The 11,717-nt window shown below is 41.6% G+C and overlaps 1 protein-coding gene across 6 annotated transcripts in view; it reads right to left on the bottom strand.

The window, feature by feature from the left end:
• Positions 1-5,385: 5,385 nt before the first annotated feature.
• dgkh (diacylglycerol kinase, eta) overlaps positions 5,386-11,717 on the bottom strand; it is a 50,839-nt gene continuing 44,507 nt past the window's right edge. For 2 of the 6 annotated variants that reach the window (XM_086220225.1, XM_086220227.1), the window contains 6 exons: positions 11,582-11,687; positions 10,236-10,328; positions 9,996-10,115; positions 9,705-9,810; positions 7,960-8,090; positions 5,387-6,831 (listed from right to left, as the gene is read on the bottom strand). In XM_086220225.1, coding sequence (XP_086076351.1) covers positions 6,745-6,831; positions 7,960-8,090; positions 9,705-9,810; positions 9,996-10,115; positions 10,236-10,328; positions 11,582-11,687 — 643 coding nt within the window. In that variant the 3' untranslated portion in view covers positions 5,387-6,744. Of the gene's footprint in view, positions 6,832-7,959; positions 8,091-9,704; positions 9,833-9,995; positions 10,116-10,235; positions 10,329-11,581; positions 11,688-11,717 lie in introns of all 6 variants that reach the window. The other 4 variants (XM_086220226.1, XM_086220229.1, XM_086220228.1 and 1 more) reach the window with 4 other exon arrangements.

The following is an 11,717-nucleotide window of genomic DNA, read 5'->3' as shown; positions in this document are numbered from 1 at the left end:
GCGTGCATATACATTTCAACTTGCATGTCAGATCAACAAATAGATGGAACATCCAGTCATATCAGGTGATTTGTGGGAAAAAAGATCCAAGCGTTTCTACCAGTTGGTTAATATAAATCATTAAAACCTGATTCGCCAGTGAAAACAATACAAAAATGGAAGAAATCCTTGTTTGTTGTCATTGCCCATAGCAAATAAGAAATACAAAAAATATGCTATGCCACATGAGTTCACTTCCTCAATTGATCTTTTCAGTTCTTATTTATTTCATGTAGGCTATGTCCCTCTTAAGTACATCTGCTCCATTTGTTAGACAAAACTTATACTGGAAATGTTTGGTTACTGTGGGAAATCAAAGTCGGATAGATTCCATGTGGCTCATTTGCCTCCGAGGGGAAAAAGTTGAGGCGACTCCCAAAAGTTCATGAAATAGAAGAGATGGAAGTGAATGGAAGGAAAAAATAATACAAAGTTAGATGACAAGAAAACAGTGATCAAACAGGACTTGAAGTACAAGGAGCTATGATAGAAGGGAAGCAGCAGAGTATAGTGAGATATTCATCAGAGGGAATGTGGAGCAGAATGTTCCACATGGATGTAAAATTTCCAGAAGACCTTCAAATGTCACAGATGGCCCACAGCTTTCAGTCACAATGGAGCGATTCATCTCCTGGTTTCAAGATCTAGCTATCCTTGACTGATTTATCCATTGGTTTGATAAGAAGTGATGTTTTTTTAAGGGTGCCAAGGGCAGAATGATATACAGTACACTGCACTTTACTGCAGATATTGAATGACACTAAAATGTCTGAACATGTGTGAAAAATTTGGGGCAAATAGCCAGGGGGCGAGTTTTGACCAAAAATCTAGCCTTAGAGGCCAAATTTTTTTCAGCCTAAAACATTCCACCAATAACCTGAAAACTGAAAGTGCTAGAAGGTTCATACTCAGACTCTATCATTCTGAGACGAAGTGGAACGCATCTGCAAAACTTGGGGCAAATGGCCGGGGGGACCGTTTTGCCCGAAAATAAAACCTGGTGAGTCAAGATTATTTTTCTCTTCGAGCCTTTGAAAAATTTTGGGCAAATTACCTCACAATTTCCATCCATCCATTGTCCACCGCTTATCCTGTTAAGGGTCATGGGGGGGGGGGGGGGGCTGGAGCCTTCAAGCGAGAGGCGGGGTTCACCCTGGACAGGTCACCAGTCCATCTCAGGGCCAACACATAGAGACAGACAACCATTCACACTCACAGTCACACCTACGGTCAATTTAGAGTATCAATCAGCCTCGTCCTCTCTTGATGTCTTTGGACTGTGGGAGGAAGCTGGAGTACCAGAGAGAACCCACACAGGAACAGGGAGAACATGGAGACTCACACAGAAAGATCCTGAGCTGGAGCCAGGACTCAAACCTGGAACCTTCTTGCTGTGAGGCGACAGTGCTGACCACTGTATATATACATTTTCTTTTTTTTTGGACTGAAACAAATCGAGCCAGATTGAGAACGGGACGTGTTACTAGGCTCATATTTGGACTGTGCCAGACGGAATGGAACAAGCGAGCAGAATTTGGGGCAGATGGCCAGGGGACCCATCAAGACCAAAAGTCGAGCCTGGTGAATTAAGGTGTTTTTTTTTCCCAGCTTGATGCAACTGCGCTGTAACTTGAGAACAAAATATTGTACAAGGTCGTATGCAAAATGCAGCATTCGGAGACGTTGTGAAACGCATGTGCAAAGTTTGGGGGAAATGCCCTGACAACCAATTTGCACAAAAAATCTAACCCCAAGACTCAAGACCATTTTTTTTGGACTGAAACAAATCCAGCCATAACTTGAGAACGGAATGTGCTAGAAGGCTCATATGCGGAAGTCATCACCTCGAGATGGGGTGGAAAGCATGTGCAAGTTTGTGGCAAATTCCTTTTTTCTCATAAAATGGAACCCTGCGTGGTCAAGATTTTTTCTTTTTCTGCCTGATACAAATCGAGCCATAACTCAAGAATGAAGTGCATTGGACAACTTGTATTTAGACTGTCATCCCGAGACAGAGTTGAATGAGTTTGCAAATTTTGGGCGGATGGCCCGCAGACAGATTTTGACCAAAATGGGTCATCAACCCCAATGGGTCAAGAGATTTTTTTCCGTCCTGACACAAATCAGTGCCTAACTCAAGAGCTGAATGTGCTTGAGGTCTCATATTCGGACTGTACCATCTTCAGACCACAAGGAATGCCATCCATCCATTTTCTACCGTTTATCCTGTTAACGGTCGTGGGGGAACTGGAGCCTATCCCAGCAGCCTTCAGGTGAGAGGCGGGGTTCACCCTGGACAGGTCACCAGTCCATCACAGGACCAACACATAGAGACAGACAACCATTCACACTCACAGTCACACCTACGGTCAATTTAGAGTATCAATCAGCCTCGTCCCCTCTTGATGTCTTTGGACTGTGGGAGGAAGCTGGAGTACCAGAGAGAACCCACACAGGAACAGGGAGAACATGCAGTCTCACACAGAAAGATCCTGTGCCCGAGCCGGGACTCGAACCCGGAACCCAAACCCGGAACTTTCTTACTGTGAGGCAACTGTGCCAGCCACTGCACCACCGTGCTGCCCCACAAGAAGTGTGCATAAACTGCAAGAATTTTCTTTAATAACACACTAATGGCATTGATTGCAACTGAGCTAAGTAAAGAACGCTAGCTGATTTAAAGTAACTCGTACAACTTTTTGCACAATAAATTTAAAGCTCACTCTTACTGTAGTTCTATTAATTCAGACTGCCATGCTTATAATCGTAACAGCTAAGCTAACTGGCAGTCAGTTGTCCAGTGGGGGTCTGGAGCTCTGTAATGCACATAGGAAGCAGGGTATTTATCTGCTTGTCTGGCTATAAACATGATGAGTAAGCATATTTCCCACAAGGTTGTCATGTTCATTAAAGATTCTGTAAAGGAGCAATAAATCAAAACAAGACACAAACAAGCTGCATATGAATTTGGTTTTATTGAAGAAGAGAGATATGAAGAGGTGGCCTATTTTAAGGCACCTTAAAAATGTACAACAAAAGCTGAACCATTTATTTTATTCTGAATACAAAAATACACATCTCAGTGACTCCAAATTGTAATAAATAGTTAACCATGCATTCTAACCATAAAAAGGCACAGAAAACAGTCACTTAGTAGTCATAAAAATGATCAACTACTTTACCAAAATCATCCAGATAGTTATACATGTGACAACTGTAACATTATATTCAAAATGTGAAAACACAATGCACATCATATACCTTAGGCAATAAATATGTAAATATTGTTTATACCTACATATATATTCTTAAAAACTAAAACTGTGCCATTGTAAACATAATGTAAACAAATGAAACTCACGTTACTCCCATCACATGTCAAAAAAACTATAGTTTATCCTGTCTATTGGATTTCCTTGCATGGATTTTGTTGGTTTTGGTCAAACCAGGCAGTTTGCAGCATTATTTACAGACCACTTGAGCAAGGAAGAAAGATGGCGACTTCCACTTTGCATGGAAAGGTCAAGCATTCTCGCGTCTTAAACTGGGGCCGAACTACTAGATTGGACAGCACCTGGCAGACACTTTGGACACACAGACATGAACGTAAACAGCTCAACAACTGCAACAATGTCAGTGAATTCAGTTTGGTGTGATGGAGGTAAAATGAGAGCAGCAGAACTCCAATTAAAGCACATGCTAACGTGAAGGCTATTCCTTTGACTATGCAGAGCATTTGGCCAGCAGAGGTTCACTGTTATCAAACTGATGATCTGAATTTATGTGAATTAAAGTCTTCAGGGAAACAGAGCAGTGCAATACCATGGGAAAGAATCTCTGATGTTTTCAATTAGTGGTTTATAGTAGCTAACACTTATCTTTGGCTGTCTTATCTCACGTGCAGGTGTACAACACCACACTATACTGGATAAAATAGTCTGAGGTGATTGTCAGCATAATATCAAAATTATACACAATGTGACTCAGGGACTGTAGAGATGCAAAATGGGATATGTCGACCTCTGGTGGAATTCTATGAGTATTACATGACTACAGAGGATACATCAGGGATGTGTTTCATTATTTTATCGGGGCCTTTTTAAAGTTGATTTTCCCCTCCTTGGGATCTCTGTGGTCCAAGAGCACCAACCTTATACAGGATGATTTGACCAGGGCTTTATTTTTCATCATCAATTAATCTGTGATTAATCAATGAATCGGTTTATCTAAAAAAATGTCAAATTTTTGGGGGGGAAAAAACAAAACAAAACAATTTCTCAGAGCCCAAAGTGACAGCTTCAAGTGGATTCCTTTGTCCATCAGGCTGTTCAAAACCCATTTTTGTTTTAAAAAAATCGATTATCAAAGTATCTGGTGATCAATTTTCTTTCCTTATTCGAAGCTCTTGATTGGAGTCAATTCATCAACTAATGTGTGGAATGCATCACTGCTATGATTCCAGCCCCTGAAATCACTCACATTCTAATATTATCAGATAAATGGCAAAGCATTTGTGTGCCTTGTTACACTTTAGCACTCAGTATTCAGCTAAATAAGATATTTAGTCTCATTCTCTGTCATAGAGTTTACAAAATAACCACATCTGGTTCATGAGGGAAAACGGCAGGAGAAAAACAGCTTAGGAGTCACAAATTACGGACTGAGGAACAACATGGTGGAACGGACTGGCAGTGGTGAAATTATACACTGCATGCCACTGTTGTATTATACGCACCCAACACACACACATACACACACACACACACGTATATATACACAGTGATACACACTTACAACAGTCATGTCTGCCCCGTCACCTCATTCGTCGACACCGTCCTACTTTAGTGTATCATCTTGGAAGCACAGAGGAGCAAAAACTACAAACCAGTGATCCGCTGGAAGAAATCTGTAGTCGGTAAGAAAAAGCTGTCTGTCTACGGGTTTCATTTCTAAAATCTGATCCTCAAAGCTGGAAGAGGAGCACATGTACAAAAAAAACTAATGGTCAAGGTTTTTCCCACTGAAAAACATCATGCTGTAGAGACAGTATCAAAACAAGAGATCAAATATTGCACCATCATTAGAATACAACAGCATCATCATCGTCATGTACAAGAGAGCTGAGCAACACAATTGTCATGGTGTGATATACACAACCAAATGTGTAAGCTGTTGACAATGCATGCCATGTCAGCGATTTACAAACGCATCAGACTACAACACTTACAAATGTTTGCATACACTGGTATACTGTATATACAGTGCAAGTATATATATATATATATATATATATATATATATATATATATATATATATATATATATATATATATATATATATATATATATATATATATATATCACAAACTTTGCATCACCTATAGAAATATACCCTGTAATGCCACCAGTTTAAAGAAACTAACAAGACAAGGAAGAGAATGTCTCACTTGTATTTTGAAGGAGAAAAAAAAAAAGCTGCACTTCAACAAGCAGGCTGCAGATCAACTGCTCTATTACATTTCCTATTCTCAATAATGATAAATACTGTGTTAAAATTGCCAAAAGTTAAAAAGTTGAGGTGAACCATAAATTTGATGAGAATTTGCGCTTGCACAAAGCAAGAGGTAAAAAGTGTTCCTTAAAAAACAACCCTATGGTGTTGGCTGGAGACCAACAGGTGGACTATTTCCTGAAGGAATCTCTTTCCTGTCTTTAAGCCGCCTCACAAGATCAAGAGTTGGATTTAGAGCATCAGATGTTTTCTTAGACATTCACTTTGGTACTGAATCTCACGTCCACAACTTATTGACTCATATTACTTCATTGACAGTATTTTAAAAACGTTCTTATGTCTATCAATAAAGCACATTTGACACTAAATGACTTAAGATATGGCACTTGACACAGATCTTTGACACGCCATTATCATGCAAACAAAATAAATTAAAGACTTTAAAGTAACAAAACGGTTTTGAACGAAACCAAAGAGGAGGATACTTTTCAGTAGTAACAAATGGCATCGTAATACTTAAGTCATGTAAAACTTGTTCAAGTGTTAATTTGCACACAAATAAATCAAGACACTAATCATGCAATTCAACGTATCTAAGCAAGCAGAGCATGAAACGATATCCTGCAGCTGCGTCCAGATGAGCACCGAGACTCTCAGATGAACAGCGCTGCTACTGAAACCTGAAGGTTGCTTTAATGTCATGTGAGGCAGAAATCTTGCTTTTTTTTTTTTTTTTTTTTTTTTTTTTACACACACAAACTGAAACTAAATCCCAAAGGGGACACTCATGGAAGTCCTGGTTTTGCTACTAGTTTGTTTATCACAACTCAAATGACAAGTCAACTGTTTAGTTAGTTGCATACCTGCTTGTGTGCTATGGATGGATATTAACTACAAAATGGCTTTTTTTGTGAAGATCCATGACTTCCTTTTGCACTTTCATCAGCTTTCTTTGCATCGTTTTGGCACCAAAGTGCACGCACGCACGCACACGCACGCACACGTGCGCGCACGCACACACACACACACACACACACACTCATGTATCTTGGTTCACTACATCGCAAGGTCTTTGCCAACAGGAAGCTCTTCTTTCTCTCTCTCTTCACTGCCTATGGTGCTACTAAACTCCGCCCTAACAGAAGGGGAACTTTTGCTTTTTGTCCCCTCTCAACAAACGTTTGCTTTCGAGGTTAAAGGTCAACCATGGAGGCCTTGGCCAGGTCCTTAGTTCCCTGGAGAATTCTCTTCATATGACCCACTTTCGATATCCCCAGATCCTGAGAAGAGATGAGGAAATACATTAAAAATGACAAACTAACTGTGAGTCAAACACTTTAACCAAAAGTGGTCTTTTAGATAAATTATTCAATTTGACAGATAGGTCATTGATGGTTACCAAAAATAACCAGCAGACATCGCCTCCTGTCTGCAAGACTAAACTGAGTGCTAGAAAGACCTAAAGTGTGTAAGATGATGTCGTGAATGAGGCCCGATGTTTCTTGAGGACATCTTTACTGGACTTCAATTAGCAGAAGGACACTTTAATTATCTTTCAGTTCTTGGTGCTTTTGGACTGATGGTACTTCTTCATAGAGAGACTGAACCGCAGGTACCATTTTATTTCAAGGAACTCATTTTTAGGAACCTTTTTAGCTTCAGGGTTGGTACTTCTCAACACAACAGATATCACGAGTGTTCACAACAGTAAATGCACTTTTTATAAAGCTGTGTTTAAAAAAAAAAGTTCCTTGTCCCCAAAGGCTAGTAACTAAGTTCAAACAACTGCTTGGACCAAAAGCCCCTTTTGCCACGGATGCGAACCAAGTTCTCACCCCTTGTCCACCTGAAAGAAGCGACCTGAGATCAGCTCCATAAAACTCTGACACAAGGCAGTCACTACTTTGATAGGAAGATTTGCACATAAAAATGATGTCATTAATGACAAATGATGTCACATGATCAGTAGTTTCTGTATGAGGAGGGGCGTGTTCATGCTCTCTTCAGTTGTGCTCATGCTTTTTTCTCCTTCTTTTTGCCACGTTGTTACATACTTACACTTTGAGCTGAAAGGGATCCTGTAACTGCTAGAACAGTGCATTTTTTGTAAAACACATATGATACCAACTCATGTCGGTCTGCTGTAAATAATTAAAGGTTGATCAGACACCTAACTGATTGCCTGACAGCTCTGTTTGGACTAATGTTAGTGGGTTACAGCGAGCCTCCGACAACCAAGCAACGATCAGACAGTCAAAGCCAAGCAGAGCGATGCAGCGCAGCACGATAGGTGCAGGGAGAACAAGAAGTAGACCCAAGAGGAGACAGAGCCAAAGAGTTGATTGTTGGTCAAAGGAAGAAGAGTGTTCACATCGAGGTGTAACAAGCTAGCGTGTGTGCGTTCGTACCTTCAAGTCCCTCCTCTCCAGGTGCAGCAGCTCTGAGCCTCGGATGTCGTGTCGGGTGAAGTTGTCTCTGTACTCCCCCAGACTCAGCTGTTCCAGCCAGATGCCCACCTCTTCTGTGCCCCATCTCTCCACTACACACACAAACATGCACACCCACACACACGCGCACACAGGGCAGAGCAGAAAGAGGCTCAGAGCGCCTCAAAGGTATGTAAACATGCACACACGCACCACAGACTTCCTGTCCCCACTCTCACCATCTGTTTCTTACAGTAGCAAGATGTGATCCCACACACACACACACACACACACACACACACACACACACACACACAGAACCTCACAAGTGGGAATAAATCATAATAAGAAGGAGGGAGGGAATGAGCAGAAAAAGGAAGGGAGGAGGAAGAGCGGTGATGGTAGCTGGCAAGGGTCTGTCAGAACAAGGTAGTGGCCAATGGCGTTCCAGGAAGGGGGCATGCATATCGTAACCCAGATCAGAAAACACAGAAAAAAGTAGGAGGTGGGTAGAGGGAGGCGGAAGCCTGAGCGGTCTGCAGGAAATACAGCCCAGCTAGTCAGGAACCAGATCCTCAATGAGAGGAAGGTGTACACATTTGCACCTGATCTGACTGCTACGCTCTTTCTAATTCTTCCTACTACTTGGAAAATCCATGTGACTGAACATCTTATCAGTAACTTAATAACAAAGAAACGGTCAGACTTGTCCTTGGTGCCCTCTGACGCAATGCCCACAGCTGGATGAGAGCATGAACTGAGAGGAGGAGGTGGAGGGTGATGGTTGGGGTCAGACAGAGGTATGTCACACCTCAAGTACTCCGTGATCGGCGTGTTACAGAGAGATGGAGAGAAGGAGAGTGAAGGGATAAAGGATGTGCTCACTTGATATTTAAAAGTTAAAAGGTTGAAATCTGGCAGTGTGGCACCAGAAAAAGGGAGTTTTTCACACCTCAGTAGCTACTACTAAGCTCCAACCAGACTTTGGCCTCTTTTCAGAACTCCTTCAACTTTGATGGCATGAAAGTTTTTAACACATCAATGAATGAACAAAGGATGGCAGGAGTTCCGGTAGCTAATGTGGTGTTGGTAGGTTATAGGAGGTATAGAAAAAGTCAGCAGTGCCATGGGTTCCCTCGACCAATAATGGGATTTTTATGTTGGATTTTTGCTCCAAATAAACTGTGTGGGGAATAAAGATTATGAGACGTTCTTCAAGCAAGATAATCTCTTCTAATAAGCACTAGCTTCATGTTTTTGGAAGCATAAATGCAATCATAAGACGCTGTGATTACGTTAACGTTACGCTATGAACGAACCACACTGCAGGCGCATGACTAGGCTTTTTGTCTTCAACAACACTCATCTGTTAACTGTCAAACAAAACTGAAAATACCTTCAGCTAGCGTGAACCACGGACTGTATTTCAGCCAATTAATGAACTTCCTATTAAAAAAACCCCAATGGACTCTAAGATGGGGGAACCCGATGTTCAACCATGCAACTTACTCCAGGATTTTAGGACTCAATCCTGCGTGACTCTGTGAGTAGGCTCTTCCTCCCTTAGCTGCTGTTATTGAGCTTTCAGTTTGTATTTGATTAAATGCTAACAGGGTTCACTTCGTAGATGCACTGTTGCGATGGCAGTGTAACTTCAAGTGGAATCTTCGCAGCAGACAGACTGTATTTAGTCCACTACGTTGAAGGAAAAGTGGGCACAGCCCTACCTGACTGAGGGCTCGTCTTCTTTGCGGCCTTCTCCTTCTTGAACTTGGGCACTATGCGAAACATGCTGCTGCGACTGTTCCTCTTGCCGTAACCCAGAGAGTGGTCCTGGTACATAAGCACAGTCAACCTATAGCCTTTCATTTAGCTACTCAGCCCTCCCGTAACCTGGAGCCATGTTTTAAATATAGACATACAGTGTATTACGTCTGCGTAGATAGCTTGGAGTCACGAGGGAATGTTAGTTATCTGCTATAGTGGATCGTCTATATGTGGTTGTCAGGGCTGCTTACCTCCTCATCATTAGGCTGTAGAATGTGGTAGAGCCAGGGGATCTCTCCCAGTTTGCCCATTTCCAACTCCACACTCTGCAGAGCGCCAGACAGTTGCTCTTCCTCTGGTGGGTCAAGTTGCTTCAGAGAAAAAAAAAACAAAAACAACTTAACACAACCTAGGAACTACAGAAAAAAAGATAAAAAATAATATTCATGTCAAGTTATTAAGGCGAGACAAAGAATAAAGCCAGGACTCACCAGAGAAACCCGTCCAACCAGAAGCGACTCTGTCTCGTTGTACAGAGCCTTGACAGTGCTGGCCACCTCTATCGCTGTGTTCCTCGTCAGACTCTGGAGGGAGACACAGGAGTCACTTAGGAACGTCTCACGAAGAAGTCAGCTTAGTGTCAGTTGCAAACAGGTGACGTGATTCCAGGGGGTGACTCGTCTGTCACAAGCTGCAGTTCCACTAAAATAATTATGATGAACTGTCACAGACTCATTTAGATTGTTTTTTTTGTCCTGGATTTTCTTTGTTTGATGTTTTAGTTGTGTTCTTTTTTTTTTTACTTCCTGCCCTTTTAGTGTTTTCACCTGTGTCTTCTCACCATCGCAGTCTTGTTCCTGCTACTTCTAATGCTCTGTTCGGGCCTGATACCAAGAGCCTTTAGCAGTGTGAACGCAAATGTGTCCTGGGCCACATTGAAGAACCTCTTCATACATCGAGCCTGACCTGTGTGTGTGTGTGTGTGTGTGTGTGTGTGTGTGTGTGTGTGTTTGTGTGTACAGTATATATGTCATTCGTATATGTCACAAACCGTTAGAGGTACATACGCCAGCTTAAAACTTTGTAAAAGCACGTATTGCAGGAGTTTATGTGCAAGATCAAATCAAAAGTTTTCACAAGAGATGCATTTTAAATCCAGAGCTGTCAGTGTTTCCTCTCACTGGAAGGGTCTCTGTTCATGGAAGACTGTGAGTCTGATTTTCTTCCTGTGAACAACTGACCAATCAAAAGTTGGCTCAAAAAGTTAACTTTTTTCTGTATATCAATCTGAAATCAATCAAAAATATATTTCTTTTACATGTTTTTGAGGTTTTGTAGATGTAGATGGTAATTTTCGGGGATTGATTTGATGGACTGGGGTTTAAGAGTTTTCATGTGTTGTGTTTGCTTGTTTTTTAAGTTTGTTTTTCCTCACCTACTCAGTGTAGCTTGTTTGTCTAATCACCATCAGATGTGTAATTGGGGCGGGGCCTACTGTGTGTAAAAGTGGTTGTATTTTCTGTTGTTGATCTGGAAGAAGGCCAGAGGGCCCAGACATCATCGATACCACAGAACATTGCATAAAGAGTAAGAGAGTGTGAGACTTTTTTCCCTTTTCCAAGTCTGCAAGCAGTGATCAGCACCTCAAGACAAACCCTTGGTTTGTGTTACTTTCCCATTTTAAAACTGTTAGTGTTCTTTAGTGCCCCATATTTGTGTTTTTCTTAAAAGAACCAAATCACAATGTTTTTAAACTAAAACAGCTGATCAGAATACACACACACACACAAAGCCAATGTGTGCTAAGCAACACACCCTCTGCGTGCTAATATCTTACCTCTGGGAACTTTGGGTGCGTTTTGTTAATAGCGTGCGATGCAGCATTGACAGCGTGAGCCAACTCCTGTTCTAAAAGCCCGTTGGTCTTCGCAGCCTCACATATTCTGGAGTTAGACAGAGCGCAGGATTGACAG

This window comes from Aulostomus chinensis, chromosome 12 (assembly GCF_037954235.1).
Source record: "Aulostomus chinensis isolate RoL2024-O1b breed Wild chromosome 12, RoL_Achi_v1.0, whole genome shotgun sequence".
Classification (NCBI taxonomy): domain Eukaryota; kingdom Metazoa; phylum Chordata; class Actinopteri; order Syngnathiformes; family Aulostomidae; genus Aulostomus; species Aulostomus chinensis.
Note: the sequence above shows the minus strand (reverse complement) of the source record. Positions and strands in the feature narration are given on the sequence as shown.